This window comes from Phyllobates terribilis, unplaced genomic scaffold (genome assembly GCF_046119375.1).
Source record: "Phyllobates terribilis strain yellow unplaced genomic scaffold, ASM4611937v1 Scaffold_470__1_contigs__length_1423970, whole genome shotgun sequence".
NCBI lineage: Eukaryota > Metazoa > Chordata > Amphibia > Anura > Dendrobatidae > Phyllobates > Phyllobates terribilis.
The window spans coordinates 881,923-908,438 of NW_027363230.1; the positions used below are offsets into that span (position 1 = coordinate 881,923).

Sequence of the window (26,516 nt, forward strand, 5' to 3'; positions counted from 1 at the left end):
CTCTTTAAGAAGCTGAGTGAGTCGATCACAATACGCTGACATTTGGCTTTGTAGTTTACAGATCTGGGCAGGCAAGGGTCAACGTCTCCTAATCACAGTGGGTACGTGGATCCTCCAGGTTGTAAGTTCTATAGAAAAGGGCTTTTAATGCCCAAAGTCATTTGGACAGTTTTGGGTGTTAAAATATGTTGTGGTCTAGAGGGAAATGGTGATCACACGATTGTGATACGGCCGGTCTACATCACCCATAAAGCAGCCACAGCCGGTGACTGAGAATAATCTGTGACTTATCAGCATTTAGTGGTTACTACTCACCTGGATAGTCATATGTAGGAATCTCCTCTTTACACCGCTCATCACCCTTCACATATGTCTCTGTAGTATCAATATGGGTCAGATATTCACCCTGAAACAAATATTGTAAAAGTCACAGACAGATGGAGAGGTCACATCTATGATCAGCTCTAATCCTGCCATCTCCACCGTTCTCATTACACAAGTATAAAACACATAATACTGGTGGATAAAACAAGACTGAGCACAAGACCTTCACATCCATCTACAAATCACAGGGGAGATCTCATGACACCTTCACTCCATCTACCTGATGATCCTGAGGAACATTGGGGTCTTCTTGTTTACAGTCTTGTGGAAGAAGAGGACGGGGACATCTCTCTGGTGTTGTCCTCTTACTGGATAGATCTGGAGGAAACACATACAGGGACTGAATTCATTCTTTACATACAGATAATTATAGGCCGTGTGTATTTAGTCCTGTCTATTACCTGGTGATGTGAGGGGCTGGGGAACCTCCATCATGACGTCCTTGTACAGATCTTTGTGTCCTTCTAAATACTCCCACTCCTCCATGGAGAAATAGACAGCGACATCCTGACACCTTATAGGAACCTGACACATACAATGATATCGTCATCCCCCCCAATCACTTCATAGCGTTACTGTATAATGTCCCAGCAGTGTCACCTCTCCAGTCAGCAGCTCAATCATCTTGTAGATGAGTTCTAGGATCTTCTGGTCATCGATGTCCTCATGTATCAGGGGGTGAGGTGGAGGCCTCGTGATTGGGCACAGAGGTCTTCCCCATCCCTCAGACACAGGGTCCTGACGGCACTCACTAGAGGTCTTCTTCACTACTGTGTAATCCTGGTTATGGAGAGACACATTAATAAATCTCCCTCCAGACATTTCCAGAGTCCTCACCTCTCCAGTCCTGTCCATCTGTTATTCCCATAGATAAGAATGATGTAATGTGACGTCATCAGAATCTCTCACCTCTCCAGTAAGCCGGAAGAGGATCTCTAGGGTGAGGTGTAATAACCTCTCAGCCATCTTGTCTCTGTCCATATCCATCTTTGATGGGTAATTCTGAAAAATTCTCTTATATAGAAGATCTTCACCGACAGCATCTGATATTGTAGAGACCCGAATGAGAAGAAGATGAGCCGATGTAACATCATAAAAATCCTGTGTAATAATACAATTACTGGAGACAATAAGGGGAAATATATCAGGAGATAGAAGGTGTAGGTGTTGTATTCTCTAGTCTTGTATGGACTGGAACATAAGTTGAATTGCTGACTCAGACATCTCCTCCATGCTCCCAATCACTGGCTGTGTTACTCACTGCGTCAGCAGCTGATTGGCTGTAATAATCACAAGTTCGTTGGGGCTGACCAGGAAATACAGAGATTGGCGGGGACCCTAACAGCAATGGTATTTTTATTATTTTACAACATTCAGTTATTTTCATTGACTTCTACTAATAAAACCTATATATTTTAGGCCACAGACAACAAGCAGTTTCTTCCTTGGAGTCTGTAGCTGAATACGTTTCTCATAGACTCATTTTCCATAAAGCTAATTCTCGTCTCATTTACTGACACTGGAATATATTATACTGTGTGTGGGGGGGATGGCGGTACTGTGGGAACATTACACTGTGTGGGGGCATCATATATACTGCATAAGGGCAAACAAAAAACCGAAGAAAGATGATCTAGAGGCCGTATTGTAAAACTACAATAATCTTTATTAGTATCAATAATCAATTTTTTTTTTTTTTTTGGAAGTGCATTGAGGTGAAGGGTGCATTGCTGGAAAAGGAAAAAAAAAAAAAAAAAAAAACTCTCTAAATCTCTTAGTTTGCGAGTGTGAACGAGCTGCGTGTGTCCGGAGCGTAAGTGCGAACGAAAGTAAGTGTGTGACTTGTTTTTCAGTGACTTTGTATTCAGGGAGTTTGGAAGGGAGGACTTAGGACTGAATTGCTGACTGTATTTCATTTTTCTTTACTTTACTTTTTACTTAATTAATCCACCTGACCTACTTAGCTGATTCCCCCGTCCATACTTGATACTTAATTGATCCCCCGTCCATACTTAACTGATCCCCCGCCGATATCTAATTGATACACTTGCACATCTCTAATTGATCCCCGTCCATACACCTATATATAAATAATTGTGTTTTGTACTTGTATATATATACTGACTGTATCCCCATATTTAGAATGACGTCCATGTTGGCCGGAGCCGTGCAGTGTACATCTTGCGCAATGTATGCATTCCGTGAGCAACCGCTCGAGGATCCATACTGCTGCGAGAGATGTGAGCATATCGTGCACTTGGAAGCCCAAATTCTGGATCTAAGTGCTCAGATAGCGATACTGAGGAGCATCGACAACATGGAACGGAGTTTGCTGCTCACCGAGCAGACACTCAATGGGTCAATACTGGGGGTGGAGCATAGAGGGGAAGTGCAGGCTGAACAGGCAGGGAGCTGGATAACAGTTAGGAGGGATAGAGGGAAGAAGTATAGGAAGGCTGGTTCAGAACCGGCATTATTGGAGCACGACAGATCCTCTGACCGCCGGGGGAGTGTATGCTCCAGTAATGAGGGGGAGGGGGGAAGTGTAGGGCAGGCAAGACAGGTTCTGGTAGTGGGTGACTCTATTATTAGGGGGACAGACAGGGCAATCTGTCACAAAGACCGGAATCGCCGAACGGTGTGCTGCCTCCCTGGCGCTCGAGTCCGGCACATCGCGGATCGGGTTGACAGGTTACTGGGTGGGGCTGGCGAAGAAGTGAGTGGTAGATGGAGGGTCCTTAAAAATGATTTCAGGGACCTAGGTAGGAAGCTTAGGGCAAGGACCTCCAAGGTAGTTTTCTCAGAAATACTACCAATCCCGCGAGCCACACAGGAGCGCCAACGGGAAGTTAGGGAGGTGAATAAGTGGCTAAAGAGTTGGTGTAAGGCAGAAGGGTTTGGGTTCATGGAGAACTGGGTTGACTTCGCGGTCGGCTACAGGCTCTACCGTAGGGACGGGCTGCACCTCAATGGGGAGGGTGCAGCAGTGCTGGGGAAGAAGATGGCTAATAGGTTGGAGGAGTTTTTAAACTAGAGACGGGGGGGGGGAAACCAAGGAAATAGGTGGGATGTGAGGCAAGCAAGGGGGAAGGGGAGAAGTGAATATAATGAGGGTGGAGAGGGGGGTGGGGATAGTACAGTTAGATCGTTAGAGAAGAATAGGATGCTAAATAACCCCAAAGTTTTATCTTGCATGCTGACCAACGCAAGAAGCCTGACCAATAAGGCGGATGAGCTGCGGGCGCTTATATCGGAGGAGAGGTATGACATCGTAGGCATAACAGAGACTTGGCTAGACGATAGCTACGACTGGGCGGTAAATTTATTAGATTATAGTTTATTTAGAAGGGACCGGAAACAGGGGAAAGGCGGAGGAGTCTGCTTATATGTAAAGTCATGTCTAAAACCCAGACTAAGGGAAGATATAGGAGAGGGAGAAGAGGGGGTCGAGTCCATGTGGGTAGAGATAGAGGGGGCAAAAAATAATAATAAAATATTACTGGGGGTCTGCTATAAGCCACCAAATATAACAGAGGAGAATGAGAATCTGCTATTAGGACAAATAGACAAAGTAGCAAAACATAATGAAGTGATTGTAATGGGGGATTTCAACTACCCGGATATTGACTGGGAAACAGAAACCTGTAGATCTCAGAAAGGAAAAAGGTTCTTGACAAATATTAAGGATAATTATCTCTCCCAACTAGTGCAGGAGCCAACGAGAGAGAAGGCCGTGTTGGACTTAATATTGACTAATAGGCCTGATAGAATAACTGAGGTACAGATAGGGGGGCACCTAGGTAATAGCGATCATAATATTATCGACTTCAAAATGCCCTTCAGTAGGGTTATCAATAAGGGAACAACAAAAACATTAAACTTTAGGAGGGCGAAGTTTGATCAGCTGATAGAAAACATTCAACTTATTGACTGGGACAAAGTACTTAATCAAAGGAATACGAATAGTAAATGGGAAACCTTCAAAAGAATTCTGAATACTCAGTGCGAGAGGTATATACCGTATGGGAATAAAAGGGCCAGAAATAAGAGGAAACCAATATGGTTGAACAAGAACGCAAAAGGGGCGTTAAATAGCAAAAAAGAGGCATTCAAGAGATTAAAACAGGAAAACAGTAAGGAGGCACTAATGTGTTACAAGGAAAAAACGAGAACCTGTAAAAAACAAATAAAAATAGCGAAGGAGGAAACAGAGAAACGTATTGCTAGGGAAAGTAGATCAAATCCCAAACTGTTCTTTACGTATATAAATAGTAAAAGGATTAAATCGGATAATATTGGACCGATAAAAAGTGAAGAAGGCAAAATCATAGAGAAAGATGAGGATAAAGCTAATCTATTAAATAATTTTTTTTCGACAACTTTCACAAAGGAAATAGAACTAACAGGAGAAATGAGAAGTGACAAGCTTAATCCTCCACTAAGTATGACTAATCTAACCCAAGTTGAGGTACAGAAACTCCTCAGTAACATTAAAATAAACAAATCACCAGGACCTGATGGCATACACCCACGGGTACTAAGGGAACTAAGTAATGTGATAGACAGACCGTTATATCTTATATTTAAGGACTCTGTTGAGACTGGGTCTGTACCACTTGATTGGCGACAGGCGAATGTAGTGCCAATATTCAAAAAGGGAGCGAAAAGTGACGCCGGAAACTATCGCCCGGTGAGTCTGACGTCCGTTGTGGGCAAAATTTTTGAAAGCTTCATTAAAGAGGCAATTACGGAGCATCTTGATGCTAATAATCTTTTAATCCCGAACCAACATGGATTCATGAGGAATCGCTCCTGCCAAACAAACCTGATTGACTTCTACGAGGAGGTTAGCTCTCGATTAGATCAGGGGGAACCAGTGGATGTCGTGTATCTCGACTTCTCAAAAGCGTTCGATAGCGTGCCACATAATAGGTTGGTATACAAAATGAGAATGATGGGGCTGGGGGAAAATGTCTGCAAGTGGGTAGCTAACTGGCTAAAGGATAGAAGGCAGAGGGTGGTTATAAATGGAATAAACTCAGATTGGGTAAGCGTCACTAGTGGGGTACCACAGGGGTCTGTACTAGGCCCAATGTTATTTAATATCTTTATTAACGACATAGTCAACGGGATAAATAGTAAAATATCAATATTTGCAGATGACACAAAGTTATGTAAAACAATTAATACAAAAGAGGACAGTGCAGACCTACAGAGGGATTTGGATAAGCTGGGTAGGTGGAGCATTAAATGGCAAATGAGGTTTAACGAGGAGAAATGTAAGGTCATACATATGGGAAGGAAAAATGGAAGTCACCAGTACTCACTGAATGGGAAATCATTGGGGAATTCAGAGATGGAGAAGGACTTGGGCATCTTGATTGATAGCAAACTAAATTGGAGTGCCCAAAGTCAGGCCGCTGCTGTAAGGGCAAACAGGGTAATGGGATGTATCAGAAGAGGTATAGCTGCAAAGGATGAGAACATTGTTCTTCCACTGTACAAAGCACTGGTCAGACCCCACTTGGAATACTGTGCTCAGTTATGGGCCCCAATATATAGAAAGGATATAAATGAGCTTGAAAAGGTACAAAGGAGGGCAACAAAATTAATAAAGGGAATGGAGGGACTGCAATACCCAGAGAGGTTGGCAAAACTAGGACTATTCAGCCTGGAAAAGAGAAGGTTGAGGGGGGACATAATAAATGTGTACAAATATGTTAGGGGACAGTATAGAGATCTTGCCCAGGATTTGTTCAAAAGGAGGGATATTACGGTAACAAGAGGGCATTCACTAAGACTGGAAGAGAAAAGGTTTCAGCACCAGCATAGGAAGGGGTTCTGTAGCGCCGGCGTCCCTGCCCTCTGCTAGGCAGGGACGCTGTTCCCCTCACCCCTCTGCTCCGAGCCCGGCGTCCTCTCCTCCCGCTCTGCTGGCAGCGCGCGCTCCTTCCTGGCCACTGTGCTTAGGGCGCGCGCGCGCTCCCTCCCTCTTAAAGGGGCCGCGCGCGCCGTCCTAAGGAGTCCCCGGCCAATGGCCGGAGGACTTCACCATATATAAGGCACCTCCTCCAAAATGGAGGTGCCCGAGCAATGTTGTTGCACTGCTCACTACTCTGCTTCAGCCCTCAGGTCCCGTTGCCAGTTACCTGCCAGTTTGCTGTCTGTTTCCTGCCTGACATTCCTCCTACCTGCTTGCTAGCCTGAGGTCCGACGGTCTGCCTTCCTACTCCTGTCAGTCTGTCTATAGACCAGCTTGCCCGCTCACCTGGGAGCGCACATCTGCTGCCTGCCTGCTAGCCTACCTGGAGGCTCTGCCGTCACGTGCTGTGACCACCTGCCATTCCAGAGACTCCTGCCCGCTCACCTGGGAGCGCACATCTGCTACCTGCCTGCTAGCCTACCTGGAGGCTCCGCCGTTACGTGCTGTGACCACCTGCCATTCCAGAGACTCCTGCCCACTCACCTGGGAGCGCTCATCTGCTGCCTGTCTGTTGGCCTACCTGGAGGCTCCGCCGTCACGTGCTGTGACCACCTGCCATTCCAGAGACTCCTGCCCGCTCACCTGGGAGCGCTCATCTGCTGCCTGTCTGTTGGCCTACCTGGAGGCTCCGCCGTCACATGCTGTGACCACCCGTTTATCCAGAGACTCTCGCTTGCTCACCTGGGAGCACACATCTACCATCTGCCTGCTAGCCTACCTGGAGGCTCAGCCATCACAGGTCGTACCTACCCTTTACGCAGAGAGACTGCCCCGGTCACTTGCCGTGACCTCCTGCCCGTTCATCCAGAGACTGCCCCGGTCACTTGCCGTGACCTCCTGCCCGTTCATCCAGAGACTACCCCGGTCACTTGCAGTGACCTCCAGCCCGTTCACCCAGAGACTGTCCCGGTCACCTGCTGTGACTGCCTGCCCGTCTTCCCTGGTCGCCACCCGCTCCCTTACAAGGACCGCCCCCTTGTATAGTAGCTCAGAGGTTCCGCCTCCCAGACCCGTTACAGTTTGCTCGGGCCAGGGAACCCGGTGGCACCCAAGCTCCCTCACTCTCGGACCTGTGTCATGAACTGTCCCGTCAGAGGTCCCAACAGGAGTCCATCCTGGGTCACCTGCGGAATGTCAATTCTCGCCTGGACACTCTGACTGCTCCACCAGCAACCACCGCCAGTGCCATGACTCGCAATCCGGCAGCTCCGCTGCCCACCAATACTATGGTATCCTACCCCGGACCCCGGCTTTCTGCAACTCCTCGCTTCGGAGGCGACTCCGCTCAGGCTCGGGGCTTTATAAATCAGTGCACCCTGCACTTTGAACTCCTGTCCCACCAGTTTAACTCCGACCGGGCCAAAATTGCCTTCATCATGTCCCATCTCACCGGGGAGGCCCTGGCCTGGCTAAATCCCTATGGGAGAGAGGAGACCCCCTGGTGTCCGACTTGCCTGCCTTTCTCACGGCTTTCCGGAAAGTCTTCGACGAACCCGGACGGAAGACCTCATCTGCATCATCTCTGCTACGCCTCCGTCAGGGAAGTCTCACCGTGGGCCAATATGCCATACGGTTCTGTACCCTTGCCTCGGAGCTGGCCTGGGATAACGACGCTCTGGTATCTGTCTTCTGGGAGGGTCTGTCCGGCCGTATTAAAGATGAACTCGCCGGTCGAGACATTCCTACCACTCTCGATGACCTAATAACTCTTGCCACCCGGATTGACCTACGGTTCCAGGAGCGTGCCAAAGAAGTCACCCGTGAGAGGAGGTTTCCACGTCTAGCTCCTACTTTTCAGAAACCCGTCACTCCCTCCGTTTCTCCCCAGGTACACTCTCCTGAGCCTATGCAGGTCGACCAGACCAAGATGGTCAAAACCCGTCTGGACTTACGCCGTGCCGAGGGGAGCTGCTTCTACTGTGGCAGTAAGGAGCACCGGATCCGTACCTGCCCGGAGAGGTCGGGAAACGCCTGTGTCTAGGTTCGCTCAGAGAGGTCGACCTAGACAAGAATAAATCCTCTCCATCTCTGCTGCTGTCAGTCTCAATTATCTGCGGGGAGAATCGTTATTTCGAACTAGCCCAACTTGACTCTGGAGCGGCCGGGAATCTTATTTCACAGGCCCTGGTAGAAAAATACCGCATTCCCACCAAACCTCTGGCTATAGCATTATCTGTCGCTGCTGTGGATGGGGGCCTCTTACCACGTCCCATCCAACTCATCACCGAATCCATAACTCTGCAGGTGGGAATGCTGCATTCTGAGAGCATCTCTTTTCACGTTCTGCCTGGACTCTCTCACGCCCTCTTGCTAGGCCTACCTTGGCTCCAGAGACATGCACCCGTGCTTGACTGGCAGACCGGAGAAGTCCTTCGCTGGGGACAGGACTGTCATAAGACTTGTTTGGTTCCTGTTCATCCCGCCCGTCCTTCTCCTACCCAAACTAATCTACCTGGACTTCCGATTCCCTATTGGTCATTTGCTGATGTCTTTAATAAAAAGGAGGCAGCGACATTACCCCCTCATAGACCATACGACTGTCCTATCGACCTGTTACCCGGTACTACGCCTCCCCGTGGGCGTATTTACCCATTGTCCGCTGCTGAGACCCGGTCGATGTCCGAATATATTGAGGAGAATTTGGCCAGGGGATTCATCCGGAAATCTACCTCCCCGGCGGGAGCGGGCTTCTTTTTCGTAAAAAAGAAGGACGGCTCTCTCCGTCCCTGTATAGACTATAGAGGCCTTAACCAGATCACGGTGAAGAATAAGTACCCCCTTCCGCTCATTCCAGAATTATTTGATCGTCTGAGAGGGGCTAGAATCTTCACCAAACTGGACCTCCGTGGGGCGTACAACCTGGTCCGTATCCGTCAAGGGGATGAATGGAAGACTGCATTCAACACCCGGGACGGCCACTATGAATATCTGGTAATGCCCTTTGGTCTCTGTAACGCTCCTGCCGTCTTTCAAGAGTTGGTCAATGACATCTTCCGGGACCTTCTCTACTCCTGCGTAGTGGTGTACCTGGACGACATCTTGGTCTTCTCTCCGGATCTCCAGACTCACCGGAGAGACGTTCGTCAGGTCCTGCTCAGGCTCAGGCAGAATCACCTCTTCGCTAAATATGAGAAGTGCCTCTTTGAGCAGACCTCGCTTCCGTTTTTGGGCTACATTATTTTTCAGACCGGCCTACGAATGGATCCAGAGAAACTGTCTGCCATCGAGAAATGGCCCCGACCGGAGGGGTTGAAGGCCATTCAGCGGTTCCTGGGCTTCGCCAACTACTACCGCCTCTTCATACCGCACTTCTCTTCCCGGACTGCCCCAATTTCCGAACTCACCCATAAGGGCACTAATCCCAGAGAGTGGCCGCCCGAAGCAGAGGAGGCCTTTCTTTCCTTAAAACAGGCCTTCTCTTCCGCCCCGGTGCTGCATCGCCCAGATGGCAACAAGCAGTTCTTCCTGGAGGTTGACGCCTCCTCCTCTGGAGCAGGAGCGGTACTTACCCAAAAATCATCTTCCGGGAGAATGGTAACTTGTGGCTTCTTCTCCAAACTCTTCTCCTCTTCTGAGCGCAACTATTCCATAGGAGATCGAGAGTTATTGGACATCAAGCTGGCATTGGAGGAGTGGCGTTACCTGCTCGAAGGGGCTCTTCACCCGGTAATAATTTACACTGACCACAAGAACTTGGCTTACCTCCAGCATGCCCAGAGACTTAACCCGCGCCAAGCTCGGTGGTCCTTGTTTTTTGCTCGCTTTGATTTTATTCTTCATTTTCGCCCGGCTGACAAAAACATCAAGGCGGACGCCTTGTCCCGATCCTTTCTGGTGTCTGATCTCGAGGAAGAACCGAAACACATCATCGATCCCGCCAGAGTAATGCAGGTGGCTCCCGTGAATCTAAATCGTCTCCCTCGCGGTAAGACGTTCGTATCAGTACCTGATTGGGAGAAGATCCTACACTGGGGTCACTCGTCTAAACTAGCTGGCCACGCCGGTCAGAAAAAGACCCTCCAACTTATTACTCGGCACTACTGGTGGCCTACCCTGCACAAGGACGTAATAGACTTTGTTTCTGCCTGTGTGTCCTGCGCCCGCAACAAGGTTCCGAGACATCTGCCAGCCGGTCGCCTCCTTCCGCTCCCAGTACCTGCTGCCCCCTGGCAGCATATAGCAATGGACTTTATAACTGATCTCCCCGTCTCTGCCGGTTGTACGGTCATTTGGGTGGTCGCTGACCGCTTTTCCAAGATGGCTCATTTCGTTCCCCTGCCAGGCCTCCCGTCTGCACCCGAGCTGGCTAAAGACTTTATCCGCCACATCTTCCGTCTTCATGGACTGCCCCTCCACATAGTGTCGGATCGTGGGGTACAGTTCACCTCACGCTTCTGGAGAGCCACTTGTAAACTGCTAGACGTCACCCTGGACTTCTCCTCCGCTTACCACCCACAGTCTAATGGTCAAGTGGAGCGGATCAATCAGAACCTGACCAATTACCTCCGGCACTTCGTTAATGCCCACCATTCAGACTGGGTGGATCTCCTGCCATGGGCCGAATTTTCTTACAACAATCACGAGAGCGAATCTTCCTCCAAATCCCCGTTTTTTGTTGTCTTCGGTCAGCATCCTCGGATCCCATTTCCCGTCTCCACCTCGGTGGACAATCCGGCTGCGGAATCTCTTGTTAACAAATTTTCCTCCATATGGGAGAGTACCCGGTCCGCACTCCTTCTGTCATCCGAGCGCATGAAAAGACATGCTGACAAAAAACGTCTGGATCCTCCTCAATTCCGTCCAGGGGATAAGGTCTGGCTCTCGTCCAAGTATGTCCGGCTCAAGATTCCTTCCTATAAGTTAGGGCCTCGGTTCATCGGTCCTCTGGAGGTCATCAGTCAGATCAACCCGGTGGCCTATAAATTGAAACTCCCGGCCAACTTGCGGATCCCTAACTCCTTCCATGTATCTCTCCTCAAACCTGTGGTACTTAACTCTTTTTCCAAGTCTACAGGTACGCCTCTTGCTCCGGTTTCCGCTGAAAACGAATTTGAGGTAGAGAACATTCTGGCCACCAAAAGGGTAAGAGGGAAGACCTTTTTTCTAGTAGATTGGAAGGGGTTTGGTCCTGAAGAGAGAACGTGGGAGCCCCGGGAGAACATCCATGCCCCTCTTATCCTTGATAAATTTCTCTCTGGCCTAAAAAAGGGGGGGCCTAAAGGGGGGGGGTACTGTAGCGCCAGCGTCCCTGCCCTCTGCTAGGCAGGGACGCTGCTCCCCTCACCCCTCTGCTCCGAGCCCGGCGTCCTCCTCCCGCTCTGCTGGCAGCGCGCGCTCCTTCCCGGCCATTGTGCTTAGGGCGCACGCGCGCGCGCTTCCTCCCTCTTAAAGGGGCCGCGCGCGCCGTCCTCAGGAGTCCCTGGCCAATGGCCGGAGGACTTCACCATATACAAGGCACCTCCTCCAAAATGGAGGTGCCCGAGCAATGTTGTTGCACTGTTCACTACTCTGCTTCAGCCCTCAGGTCCCGTTGCCAGTTACCTGCCAGAAACCTGCCAGTTTGCTGTCTGTTTCCTGCCTGACATTCCTCCTACCTGCTTGCTAGCCTGAGGTCCGACGGTCTGCCTTCCTACTCCTGTCAGTCTGTCTATGGACCAACTTGCCCGCTCACCTGGGAGCGCACATCTGCTACCTGCCTGCTAGCCTACCTGGAGGCTCCGCCGTCACGTGCTGTGACCACCTGCCATTCCAGAGACTCCTGCCCGCTCACCTGGGAGCGCACATCTGCTACCTGCCTGCTAGCCTACCTGGAGGCTCCGCCGTTACGTGCTGTGACCACCTGCCATTCCAGAGACTCCTGCCCGCTCACCTGGGAGCGCTCATCTGCTGCCTGTCTGTTGGCCTACCTGGAGGCTCCGCCGTCACGTGCTGTGACCACCTGCCATTCCAGAGACTCCTGCCCGCTCACCTGGGAGCGCTCATCTGCTGCCTGTCTGTTGGCCTACCTGGAGGCTCCGCCGTCACATGCTGTGACCACCCGTTTATCCAGAGACTCTCGCTTGCTCACCTGGGAGCACACATCTACCATCTGCCTGCTAGCCTACCTGGAGGCTCAGCCATCACAGGTCATACCTACCCTTTACCCAGAGACTGCCCCGGTCACTTGCCGTGACCTCCTGCCCGTTCATCCAGAGACTGCCCCGGTCACTTGCCGTGACCTCCTGCCCGTTCATCCAGAGACTACCCCGGTCACTTGCCGTGACCTCCAGCCCGTTCACCCAGAGACTGTCCCGGTCACCTGCTGTGACTGCCTGTCCGTCTTCCCTGGTCGCCACCCGCTCCCTTACAAGGACCGCCCCCTTGTATAGTAGCTCAGAGGTTCCGCCTCCCAGACCCGTTACAGGTTCTTTACGGTAAGAGCAGTGAGAATATGGAGTTCACCGAGTGAGGAGACGGTAATGTCAGATTCACTACACCAGTTCAAGCGGGGACTGGATGCATTTCTAGATACCAGGCAGATTTCAGCGTATACTTAAAAATAAAATAAAATAGTAGGTTGATACAGGGATTTATTCTGACTGCTGGTTTCAGAGTCGGGAGGGAATTTTTCCTCAGGTGAAGATTGGCTAAATCACTTGAGGTTTTTGCCCTCCTCTGGATCAACTTTAGCAATTACAGAACTAACAGGTCGAACTTGATGGGCGCAAGTCTTTATTCGGCTTTACAAACTATGTTACTATGTTACTATGGAAGTGAACAGAGCACAGTGCAAATGGCTATGCACAAAGACGCCAGCAGGGAAGATAGAGAAAGAAGATTCATTGCTAGTCGGACTGAGAGCTGGGTGGTATCACCGGCTGCGGTCGTAATATCCATCATCCGAAGGAGCATATGCTGTGACTGCCGATATACCTGCGGGAGATACAAAAAGCTGTGGGCCAACCAAAAGTTGGGGGACAGTGGGTATCACCTGGTACGGGGCAGTGGAACTACTGATCCCAGGTTGGAAACTCGAGGACTAAGAGAATTGCCTGTTGGACATTTATCTGGAATTGCTGTTCACAGTGGCCGGAATGAATAAAACTAATTGCATCGATAACCTGCCTAGGTGATTATTAAAATCTACAACCGCACATCTTTACAGATACTAATAAAGAATATTGTAGTTTTACAATACGGCCTCTACATCGTCTTTCTTCGGTTTTTGTTTATGTTTATGGCGATTGGCCGTGATATTTAGTCCTAATAAATGGTAGGAGTTTATTATTGTATTATTGTGATTGATATATTGTTCCCTGCTATTGTTCCTATGAATTTCATCTACTATACTGCATAAGGGGCATAATGGGGGCATTACACCGCGTGGGGACATCATACATACTGCATAAGCGGCATAATGGGGGCATTACACTGTGTGGGGGATCATACATCCTGCATAAGGGGCATAATGGGGGCATTACACTGTGGGGGGGCATCATACATCCTGCATAAGGAGCATAATGGGGGCATTACACTGTGTGGGGGCATCATACATCCTGCATAAGGGGCATAATGGGGGCATTACACTGTGTGGGGGATCATACATCCTGCATAAGGGGCATAATGGGGGCATTACACTGTGTGGGGGATCATACATCCTGCATAAGGGGCATAATGGGGGCATTACACTGTGTGGGGGATCATACATACTGCATAAGGGGCATAATGGGGGCATTACACTGTGTGGGGGCATCATACATACTGCATAAGGGGCATAATGGGGGCATTACACTGTGTGGGGGCATCATACATACTGCATAAGGGGCATAATGGGGGCATTACACTGTGGGGGGCATCATACATCCTGTATAAGGGGCATAATGGGGGCATTACACTGTGGGGCCAGTAAAGGGGTCCTGTACTATGAGAACAATACGTTTCCTCCCTTCCTGTCTCCATAGTTGGGTTGTATGTATCTATTACAGGAAACAGAACAAAAACCTTATGATTCTTATAAAGGGGCAACACAAGACCCCAAAAGAGTCTCCGTGCTGAAGGGGTTAATGCCCCCTGCGCCCAGTAATGGGGGTCTCCACACACCTCCACCTGCAGAGCCGCCACCACATATATGGCTGCTCTGTGCGCACAGGACCTGTGATGAGGTCACAGGAGGGGAGGAGTCAGGGGTCACATGATCAGGGGCCTCAGTGGATGCAGGACTCTGCTGTGCTGGTTGTCATGGTGCTGGATGAGCTGAAGTTTATGTGTGGGGTCAGGAGGGGTTTACAGTGTGGATGTAGCAGAGCCGCGTGTGTACGAGGTGTACGGAGCGGAGCCGCGCGTGTACGAGGTGTACGGAGCGGAGCCGCATGTGTACGAGGTGTACGGAGCAGAGCCGTGTGTACGAGGTGTGCGGAGCCGCGTGTGTACGAGGTGTACGGAGCGGAGCCACGCGTGTACGAGGTGTACGGAGCGGAGCCGTGTGTACGAGGTGTGCGGAGCCGCGTGTGTACGAGGTGTACGGAGCGGAGCCACGCGTGTACGAGGTGTACGGAGCGGAGCCGCGTGTGTACGAGGTGTACGAGGCGGAGCCGCGCGTGTAAAAGGTGTACGGAGCGGAGCCGCGTGTGTACGAGGTGTATGGAGCGGAGCCGCGTGTATACGAGGTGTACGGAGCGGAGCCGTGTGTACGCGGTGTGCGGAGCCGCGTGTGTACGAGGTGTACGGAGCGGAGCCGCGCGTGTAAGAGGTGTACGGAGCGGAGCCGCGTGTGTACGAGGTGTATGGAGCGGAGCCGCGTGTATACGAGGTGTACGGAGCGGAGCCGTGTGTACGAGGTGTACGGAGCCGTGTGTGTACGAGGTGTACGGAGCGGAGCCGCGTGTGTACGAGGTGTACGGAGCGGAGCCGCGTGTGTACGAGGTGTACGGAGCGGAGCCGCGTGTGTACGAGGTGTACGGAGCGGAGCCGCGTGTGTACGAGGTGTACGGAGCGGAGCCGCGTGTGTGTACGAGGTGTACGGAGCGGAGCCGCGTGTGTGTACGAGGTGTACGGAGCGGAGCCGCGTGTGTGTACGAGGTGTACGGAGCGGAGCCGCGTGTGTGTACGAGGTGTACGGAGCGGAGCCGCGCGTGTGTACGAGGTGTACGGAGAGGAGCCGCGCGTGTACGAGGTGTACGGAGCGGAGCCGCGCGTGTACGAGGCGTACGGAGCGGAGGCGCGCGTGTACGAGGCGTACGGAGCGGAGGCGCGCGTGTTCGAGGCGTACGGAGCGGAGGCGCGCGTGTACGAGGCGTACGGAGCGGAGGCGCGCGTGTACGAGGCGTACGGAGCGGAGGCGCGCGTGTACTAGGCGTACGGTGCGGAGGCGCGCGTGTACTAGGCGTACGGTGCGGAGGCGCGCGTGTACTAGGCGTACGGTGCGGAGGCGCGCGTGTACGAGGCGTACGTAGTGGAGCCGCGCGTGTACGAGGCGTACGTAGCGGAGCCGCACGTGTACGAGGCGTACCTAGTGGAGCCGCGCGTGTACGAGGCGTACCGAGCCGAGCCACGCGTGTACGAGGCGTACGGAGCAGAGCCGCGCGTGTACGAGGCGAGCGGAGCCGCGCGTGTACGAGGCGTACGGAGCGGAGCCGCGCGTGTACGAGGCGTACGGAGCGGAGCCGCGCGTGTACGAGGCGTACGGAGCGGAGCCATGCGTGTACGAGGTGTACTGAGCAGAGCCGTGTGTCTACGGAGCCGTGTGTACGCTGTATACTCCCAGGTTCGGTCAGAGACACCGCGGCTCTTTATCAGACTGTAGAAGAACTGACTCTGGACACTCTGTCAAACTGCGCTCGGACGTCTCCTGTTTCTCGCACAGATATTGATAACATAAGATGGAGTCAGACGAACCCTCCTACAAAACCTGATAACAAAGTCATTACTACAGGACTGGATGAGAAAGGGATTTATTCTACAAGAAACGCTGGGGCCACAAATGAGAGAATCCGGGCCCCGTGGCTGGATACTCCGGGCCCCCAGCGTGTTAGGACCAGACGGGGTCTTTGTCCCTGGAGCTTCTCTGCTCGGTATAATGAGACTCTGATCTTGTTCTTATAAAGAGGGTTGGAGTGAAATAGAAGCTGCCTGAATATGAGGACCTTGTCTGATCTCTATGTCCTTGTGTACAGAGCTATGGAGATAGCGCTATCCTCTGTATAATAGATGTGATGTCGCTGGAGCCCTAATACTCCTGTACAGGGGTCTCGTTTTTGATGCGTTTTTGCACTTTTGCATTGCTTTCAACTGTGAAAAATACATTCACCGGTAAATGACATTTTAACATTTTACAACCTTATCTGGCCATGTGGTGTGTGAGACATGATCAGACACATCCATGCAGTGCTGAAAAGACATGGGAACAGCATGGGGAAGACCCCTCGAAGCATCTCTGAGTCCCAGGTCATTGCCTAATGATCCTATATTACTGTGGTAATAATACAGACATTTTTGGCAACATGACAAATATTAAACTCAATTTAAAATGGGCAAGGTGCGTAACAAGGGAGGGGGAAGTGGACATGCACGCCGAGGCCGTGGGCAACATGAAACTGTGCCTGCTGAGGGAGCACAACAGGCACCCACATCATGTCAAACTACCTTCCTGTCCCAATTGCTATGGGTCGCGTAATACCACTCTTGAAGCCAGAGCAGTGTGAAAAGGTTGTTGGTTGGTGTTAGAAAAACTAACACTTCCTTACTTTAGGTAAGGGTACGGTGAGAATAGAGAGGAAAACAATCTTGAATTGTGTGGATAAAACAAAAGCTTATTTAATGTTCATTCAAAAGTTATTACAAAAATGAAGAAAAATATTTCATAGCACAAAAAAAGAAGTATTAGGTTAGAAGAGAGAAAGGAAACAATTATAGGTTCTTACGTATCTAGAATAGAAGCATGATCCGTGTTGGAGATACTCGAGGAATGAGTGATCTCCCCCATTCATTTCTGGCTCTGCTTATATACCATCTTGCCTCATAGACATACATTGGAGAATATTTTTACAGTTTCATAACCCAATATGGCGACTTGCTGGTATATTAGTAGCTTCTACCATATTAGAACAAAACTAGTAACTTGTGACATATGCATTTTAGCTACGTGCACATCACCTCTTGTTGGTATATTTTAAACATATGGTTAGTGACCTTTAAGGATCATTAGTTATCCCCAAATAACCCATATAGACAAGAGTCCTATAGGTTTGACGTACAGAACAGGTTTCTACCAAGGTCCCAGAATAACTGCACATTCTTTCTCTGTATTTGAATCTAAGCATGGTTAGAGCCTAAGCATGTTAAAGCTTATGTATATATATTTTCTATCATAAGAAATTAATATTTTACAGTCCCCCCGATTATGATTTAAAAATTATCATAATCAATCCTAAACTCATTCTCTCACCATTCGTATCACATTCATTCTTTATTCTGAAAACCTTGTATCAACATCTGTATTGAATGTCATCTGAGTTCCCAAAAACTTCTAAATTAAAAATTAAAATCAAAAAGTTATATTTTTTTATTTTAACATTTTCTCTTAAAATATCATTAATTTCTGTCTTTATCTTTTTTTGTATATTTTCTTAATTTTACACATAATAAAAATCTGATAAAAAATACACAGCAAGACCAAAATAAATATGATTATGATTGGGTTTGTTAATACATTTTCTGCTGGCATTTTTTCTGAAGACTGTGACCAACTAGTTACCGATCTTCCTAGATTTCTCCACCAAGATGAGCCTGACATACTTGTCCATTCATGTTCAACATAATTTAAGTTACCTTGTTCATGTCTGAATACAATTTCAGCTTCTTTTAGTTGTTTTGTTAACAAACCTTTGTCTTTCTTTATCTCATTTGTCCACATATCCCAAGGGAAATTATATATTTGAGACAAATTGAACTGTATTGGAAGGATTTTCAGATTTCTTGTCCCTATTGATGTAATATTAATACTTTCTTCCTTCTTGTAGATAGTTTTCACATTTCCCCCCATACAATATAAACCTATTGTCAGATTTTCAGCATGTACACAAGATGAGAAGAATGCAGAAACAACTTATTTTTTGGACATAACTTGGAAACAAATTTTGTTTGAGTTTATTGGAGTCACCAAGTCATGTATCGTGTGCACATTCTCAACTCTGGCATGACATGAGGTATGATTATGGAAACATGAGTTATAAATGACTTTATCCTGTCCAGGTAGACACATTACCTTAGAAACAAAATGTAAGCATGAAGAAATTTCTAATTGTTCAGTGTTTGTACCATCAAATGCAAAATCTGTGTCCTGTAATAGATAATACAGCAATTATGTATTACTAACAGGAATTCCCAGTAATAGGAACCATGGGTTCTTCTCTTCCCGATATTGGGATTAGCGATGTTACTATACAAATGTTCTGTTCACATCCTAACCACTTATTTACCCACAAATCTGTGTGATTTATTGCAAAATTATATTCTGTATGAAAAATTCTCATTATTCCTAAAGGTGTAATTCCACTTTGCAATGCCTGTGCAATCATTTTCAGATTGGTGGAATATTCAATCTGAATTTCTAGACATGCTCCGGCCACTTGGGATTCCTGTTCACTTTCTATTAGAGCTAAAGTAGCATCTTGTAGATGTGACACTGAAGATCCCAGCACAGCAGCAGTGTTCAAAACCATCTTTTCAAGGAGTTGATTCAAACTTTTCTGAATTTTTACCCCTTTACCTCCGATATACCCAATATTTTCCAAATCTGATTTAAGTGTATGAATGTCCATAGTGTTAATTTAACTTCCCACTGTTCCTAATTCCCCCAAAATACCTTCTAATATCCCCCTCTTACTTCTAACCTGTGTTGAAGTTCTTCTCCCAAAACATTGTTGTATTCCCATTTCCATGTTGATGAGATGTGATTGACACTGGGGATATCTGGATGATATTTTCCAACTAGACATGCTAAAAGTCCAGACCATAGTCATCAACACTCCATCCCTTAATAGAGGTTTAGATTGGAATTGATTGATTTGGAAAGGAGTTGATGGTTGAAACCTTGTCTGTGTACATACATTACCTACTGCTGACCAAACATTTACATCTTTACATTGTTTGTAATTATTTTTAGTTAAAACACAAATTGATAAAGTCCAGAATCTTTAAGAGATGGATTATCTAGAGAAAAAAAAAAATTCTTATCCAACCATCTCACATTCCCATATTGACTTCTGGGTATAACATTTGTTGGACCATTTGAAAAACTTCCCAAAAATAATTGGTTTCTGGTCCATGTTAACAAACACTCGGGACGTAACTCTAACCTTGTGTTGCATTTCAATTCAAGAGGAGACATATTTTCTTGACTATGTACTGCTTGTGGTGCGACCCTTACTTCTGGAGCGATAGTACTTGTTACTGTAAAAACTACAGATACCTGTACTTGTACTGGTTCTCTGGAAGTTCCATGTTTTTACCCAATCTTCATCTCCTTCTGTAATAGAAAGTAATGAAGGATCAAAAATTTTCCCAAAACGTTGTGTCTTTAACACAATCTCGGTTTCATATGTTCTAACTGTCCCTTTTGCGAGCATATCATTAGTAATATCACTCGACCACACAGCTTTCTCTTCACCTCTTATCTCTATATTCCAGTATAACACATCTGTAGGATTACATTCCCATGTGCCTGTCTTATTATTATGTATATAATCTCCTTGTAACTGTGTAAACTTACTCTTAGGTCCTATGGCAGCATGTAATATTATGGCAGTGTTGTGTATGAAGTGTAGCTCAATGCAGCATTTTACACCATAACCCATGCAAATGTTTCCAGTAATATCTACTAAATCATCTGGTATGTCTTCCTCTATTAGATTTTGTATACTTGATCCTTTTGGTTTCCTTGAGTGTAAAGTTCCTTTGATATGTCCATCCACTTCACTAGTATTTGTTCCATGATATAAAATGTCTTCTGCGTAGACCACAATTAAAATAGTACAAAGTAGCAGAAATGTGGTTCCCATCAGATAGTAGCTTTCCTGAGAAACTTTCTTTTCTTGAAGGATTGGTGTTGAATCCCTTCCATCAAGGACATGGTATTCTGCATTCCAGCTCTTTTTGGAATCCATTTCTTCCTAAAAGAAATGCAATATCGTTATTTTGCAATATAAAATTTGCATTGATCAACATGTACCCACAATTTTTGTTGTCTGCGGGTAGTTTTAACCACGTTGGATGCTGGTTGCACTAGGATCTTAACTCGTCCCATGGTATCGATTATTTTAAAGGGACCTTCCCAGTTACTTTCCCAAGGTTCACTCTTCCTGAAAGTTTTAATCATGACTAGAGCCCCTTTTTTGAATTTGGATTCATATGGTGGCTTCATCCTCTGCATTCTTGATGCAGGATGTAGAAGAATGGTTTTCAAGTTTTCCTGCAACAATTGCCACCATTTGGACCTTGGAACAGCATCTTTTTGAGGTGTGGACAAAAATGGTTCATGTGGGAAAAACAATGGCATTTTTCTTCCTGTCATTAGTTCAAAAGGAGTAAACTGAGTTGTGGAGAAAGTTGTTCCTCCAACACTCAACAGTACAAAAGGTACTGCATCCACCCAAGTATTACCTTTGTCCAATAACATTTTGGCAATTCTGGATTTTATTATCCTATTCATCCTTTCCACAATACCAGCAGACTGTCGATGGTAAGGTACATGAAACTATTGTACCCCTAGAATAGTACAAACTGCTCGCATGATTTTTCCTGTGAAGTGACTTCCTCGATCGGAGATAATTATTCTGGGGATCCCCCAAGTACAAAAGACGTGATTAACTAATGCTCTAGCTGTAGACAAAGCACCATCTTTCCTGACAGGTAAAAATTCAACCCATTTAGAAAAAACATCTACTACAATCAATGCATACCTGAGACCATTTTTACCTGATGGTAATGGACCAATGTAGTCTATTTGTAACGTAGACCAAGGACCATCTGCAGGTGCGGTTCTCAGTAGTGGCGGTTTCTGTCATTTTGGTCTTGGATTAATTTGGGCACAAATGAAGCATGATTGAACAATATTGCGTACAGTCTCTTCCATCTTTTCCCAGTAAAATCTCTCTTTGAGAATGCCTAACAATCTCTGTTAGCCCAAATGACCCAAGCTGTCATGATTATATCTCGTGAACTCATCCTGTAGATGTTTTGGTACAACAGGACGCAAGTCCCCATTTAAGTCATGACACAAAACCCGGGAAGCAACAAGAGTTGTATCTTTTTCTTGTTCTTCCGCAAAAGAAGGGATATGCGTGTCTGTTCTTTGAACTGCTGAAACCTCAAGAGGTTTAGGCTCAAACACTTCTCCTGTCAGGGCTGCCTTTTTTGGCTAACGTATCTGCGGTTGCATTTCCAACAGATAATTCATCATCAGAATTTTTATGGGCAGGAACTTTGACAATTGCAAAACTATTAGGGGTTTTTGAAGCTATCTCAAAAATTGTTTTCAGTGTGTCACTATGTACAAGAGTCTTGTAAGGCTGTGTGCCCACAATGCATTTTTTAAGAGTTTCTGCAGCGGCAATTCCGCTGCAGAAACGCTTAAAAAACGCTTGGTAGAAGGCCTGCCATGCTCCCCAATGCTGTGCACATGCTGCGGAAATTTCCGCTGCGGATTATCATTGCGGAAAAAAATGAAGCACTGCCAATTATTTTGCGGAAGCGCTGCATTTTCGCCACCATTGACTTGCATTGGAACGCATGGAATATGCATCCCTGGATCTGTAGATGCGCATTCCATGCGTTTCAATGTGCGGATGGTACCCGGGTCTGGAGAGGAGGAGACTATCCTCTGGACCTGGGTACCATAGAAACTGTGAAAAAAAGAATAAAATAAAAAATAAATATTATATTTACCTTCTTATGGCCTCCGGTGTGCTTGTCTTGGCTTGCCGGCAGATCGCGGTAGACTTAAGGACCTGCGCTGACGTCATTTAGTCATGTGATGGGTCACGCAACGCTGATGTCGGCAGGTCCTTCAGTGTACCGCGAGCTGCCGGCAAGCCGAGACGCATTGAATAAAGACTCCAGGGGCCATCGGAAGGTAAGTATGATATTTATTTTTTACCATTCTTTCAGTCACACTATATAAATCCATGCCATTTGCATGGATTTATATAGTGTGACCAAGTTGTCAAGTACTTTCCAAGTGATGCTAAAATCGCTTGGAAAGTGCTTGACAACCCACATGTGGAAATACATGTGAAGAACGCTTCACATCCGCATGTCCCTGGCAGGAAAAACGCATGTACAATGTGCATGTACAATCCGCATGCGTTTTTTTGCCAGGGAGATGCAGAAACGCTCAGGAAAAAATCCGGAGCATTTCCGCATTGTGGGCACATAGCCTTAGAAGAATCTACAGCATCTCTTTTTCAAAACTGACAGGTAATCTGTCAGTGATCTCACAACATAGGAGCTATCACTGTAGATTACAATGGGACACTGATCATCAGCCTCATTCAGCTGTAGCACCATTCTTACCGCTTCTAGCCCTCTGAGCTGAAAAATGACTCGGTAACTTGTGCTTTACCACTGGTCCTCTTTTGGGATAAAAAATGTCATATCCTGTATAAGAGTGCCCATCTGAATAGAATCTGGAACCATCTACAAAGACTGCTTCATCTGTTACCTCTGCCTACCGTCTGAAAAATGATGGAATAGGATCCTGAAAAGACTGGAGACAATCATGAATTTGCCCTTCATATTGCATCAACTGAGGAAGAACATATTTGACCTTATAATCTACCTCAATTTGATTGGGAGACAATGACAGTAACCAATGAGCAAATCTCTGATGTGGGATATCTGGGATATTTTTCTCAAAGAGAAGTTTTAGTGTAGAATGAGGAGTTTGTAGAATGATTTTTTTAAAACCAATGCGTTCAGTTGCTTTCACTGCAAAGAAGACACCTACCAAATAGCCCAAAATTCTCCACTCTTCTGCCTGCAATTGTAACAGAACAGCAGACACCGATGTCTCTGATGGGTGAACTTGCAAAACAAATGGAGCTGAAGAATCTACTATGGACAAAGCAGATGCATTCTGTAAATTAATTTTCAATTGTTCAAATGAGGTTTGTTGTTCAACATCCCAAGGACCAAAATAATCATTATTTTCACCTTTCAAAAGATCGTACAAAGGCCTGGCCTTTTCAGCAAAATTTTCAATGAGATTCCTGGAATAGTTTACAAGACCCAAAAAATGTCGCAATGCCTTGTGTGTGGTTGGGATTGGGAGAGAAGCGATCGCCTCTATTCTTTCCTGCAATGGCGGTCTTTTTCCTGGACTCAACAACACTCCCAGAAACCTGACCTCGGTCTGCATCAATTTGACCTTTTTAGTGTTAAATTTCAACCCTGCGTCATACAACAGTTCAAACAATTCTGTCAAAAGAGAAACATGTGACTCCTTATCCTAAGTAGACAACAGAATATCATCCACATATTGCAGTATGCAATCAGGCCTAGAAAATCTGGATAATACCTTTACCAACACCTGATGAAAAACACTAGGTGACAAATGTGCTCCTAGAGGTAACCTGCAAAACAGATATTGCTCATCCAAGAAAGTAAATGCAAACTTGTACTGACAGCTCTTTTCAAGAGGTATACTGAAAAATCATTACTGATGTCTAGTACAGAGAAATATTTTGCCTTTGCATTTAGCCTTGCCATCATGTCATGAGTATCGGCAACAATGGGAGCAACATTGGGAGTATGTTTATTAAACATCCGCAAATCCAATATCATTCGATATGTACCATCAGATTTCTATACACACCATAAAGGATTGTTACTTACAGAGTTAGCCTTAGGTATGACACCTTGAGCTAGCGATTCCTGTATGATCTTAGACATAGAACCAATTTAATCTGGAGGCAATTTATACTGACGCTGTGGAGGAGGATCACATCCTTCTACATTCACAACAAAATCCTTCATTGTACCCAACCTCATAACTGAACTGAGCCCAAAGAGAAGGGAAGCATTGTACAATTTCAGTCAGTACCTCATCACCACCAGTTTCAGGCCATAAATGATCTGATGACACAACATCATTCAAGCAAATACTTCCAACATGGCTATATTCACTAGGGTCAATGACTACAGGTTCCAGATCACTTGATTCCCTAGATCAATTACCCATTCGAATTTCTGCATAAAATCTGTGCCAAGTATATTCTCAGAATCACAACAATGCCAAATGTCAATTCCTGTTTTGAAAGAACCTGGTATTTCCAACATAACATTGAGAACGCGCTTTGCGTTTGTTTTTCCTTTTCCGCTGAATCTGATAATATTACAACTTGGAGATTCTGGTTTTACCATCAAATCAAGGTTAGTAACACTTAATTGTGCCCCCGTATCAATAAGAAACACAGCACTCTGTTCTGCCAAAATCACATTGAGAAATGGTCTTCCACAGTCATCCAATGTAACTCGAGTCACAAATTCCAATGGATGGGGTGTGGGAGCATTCTTTGCTAGTCAGAGAGATGGAGGAGATGGGAGCAGACCAGTGTCCCTGCAATTTGACTTTCACGGTCATTTCTCTGATCTGTCTGATTAATGGAGCATATGGTGACTGTTTGTGTCCTGTCAGTGTGAGGGTATGTGAGAGAATTGAATGGAGGGGCGGAAGGTTTGTTGGATGATTTTGGAATAAGTCAGTTTTCCCTTGCAAGCTTACCTGTTCCCGGTGTACCTGCCTCTGATTTTGCTCTCAAAAATTTCCTGCCTTGCCACTTTAAGTGTCCAAGTATACCACAAAAATAACAATTAATATTGCTCCTCTGTGTGATATTTTTACCTCTATGTTCAGTGTAATCTCTGTTCCTAGATGTTAATGTGGGTTTAGGTTTTGGTTGAGTTTTCTCTGATGTCAGTTGTCTATCTTTTTCCTCATGAACTACAGCTATTTTTGCCTTGACCTGGTTCTGCTTCATGGATCTCCTAATTTTGTCAATAAAAGATGTTGCCTCCTGCAATGATGTCTGAACATTAGCCAATTGCACTGATACAGGATCTAGGTACTTTAATTTTGTTACATACAATTTGATCATGGATGTTGGTTCCTCATTAGGCCCAACAGGCATCACCATTCTATAGGCCTGTTCAAATTTGACCAAAAAAGCAAATGGGTCATCATGGATACTCGCACTCAAATGACGCAAAATGTCAAGAGAGGGCGAGTCTCCTGTGGTAAATAATAGCAATTGTCTAAGTCTGTCTTCTTTTGTACTATGTGTCAGTTCATTATCCTCATTTAGTCTGGGTGTGGTCTGTAATCTTTTTGCCATATGTGAGGGTAACCAAACTCTGAATGTCTTGTTTTTTTGTTCATCATTAAGATTGAATTTATCTTTATTAGATTCAAAAATATCTGCATTATAAAAAGCATCCATCTTCTCATTGTACTTTGGAAAGTCTTTTACAATTTTCATTAATTGATCGTGTATTTTAAGATTGATTTGTGCTGCTCTGTCATGTAATTTTTTCCTTTGTAATTCATTTCCCTGTAAACTTTCTACTGAAATATCTGGATTTTGTGTGTCTGGTACAAATGATGTAGAGGTATTATCTTCACTTTTACTATTGGATCTTGTACGAACAGAAACCTTTTTTATGTCTTGGTGTAGTTTGGACAATAACTCTGTCCAAGGATCAATTTGATCCAATTATTCAATATGTTCTGCCAAAATCAAACAATTTGGACAATCAGAGTAATCCCCGTCAGTGTCCTGTGTGTCAGTATGACTGGTCTCTTGTGTGTCCGCCTGTTTGTCAGTATGACTGATGTCCTGTGTGATAATCCATGCTTTCTGTGTGTCAGTTTCTTCAAAGACTAAATTATTGTACACACGGACCATATGCATCACATTTTGAAGCCTTCTCTGTAACTATTTTACAGAGAGAAACCTTTTATCAGTACTAAGATTCTCTGCTTCACATTGGCTATACAAACTAGACCATAAATGTGCATCTGTATGGCTATGAACAAACTTAAACTGTATGTTAGTTTTCTTAGAATAGTCATGAATAAAATCCATTTCTCACCTATGGAATGGCTTTTCCTCTCCTG

The 26,516-nt window shown here is 46.3% G+C and overlaps 1 protein-coding gene and 1 pseudogene across 1 annotated transcript; both read right to left on the bottom strand.

Annotated features, from left to right (window-relative positions):
* LOC141229254 (uncharacterized) overlaps positions 1–26,516 on the bottom strand; it is a 46,561-nt pseudogene that overhangs the window by 7,884 nt on the left and 12,161 nt on the right.
* On the bottom strand, positions 920–14,502 carry LOC141229253 (oocyte zinc finger protein XlCOF29-like). Its single transcript, XM_073667443.1, has 3 exons — positions 14,447–14,502; positions 1,294–1,427; positions 920–1,164 (listed from the first exon to the last, which is right to left on the bottom strand). The coding sequence occupies exons 2-3, from the start codon at positions 1,369–1,371 to the stop codon at positions 949–951; spliced, it is 294 nt and encodes a 97-aa protein (XP_073523544.1). The 5' UTR covers positions 1,372–1,427; positions 14,447–14,502; the 3' UTR covers positions 920–948.

Bases quoted from the DNA above. Each gene is read 5' to 3' on its own strand.
- LOC141229253 (XM_073667443.1), bottom strand. From the start codon at position 1,371: ATGGATATGGACAGAGACAAGATGGCTGAGAGGTTATTACACCTCACC. The intron at 1,165-1,293 runs GTGAGAGATTCT...CTCCATAACCAG, and splicing joins TCTTCCGGCTTACTGGAGAG to GATTACACAGTAGTGAAGAA.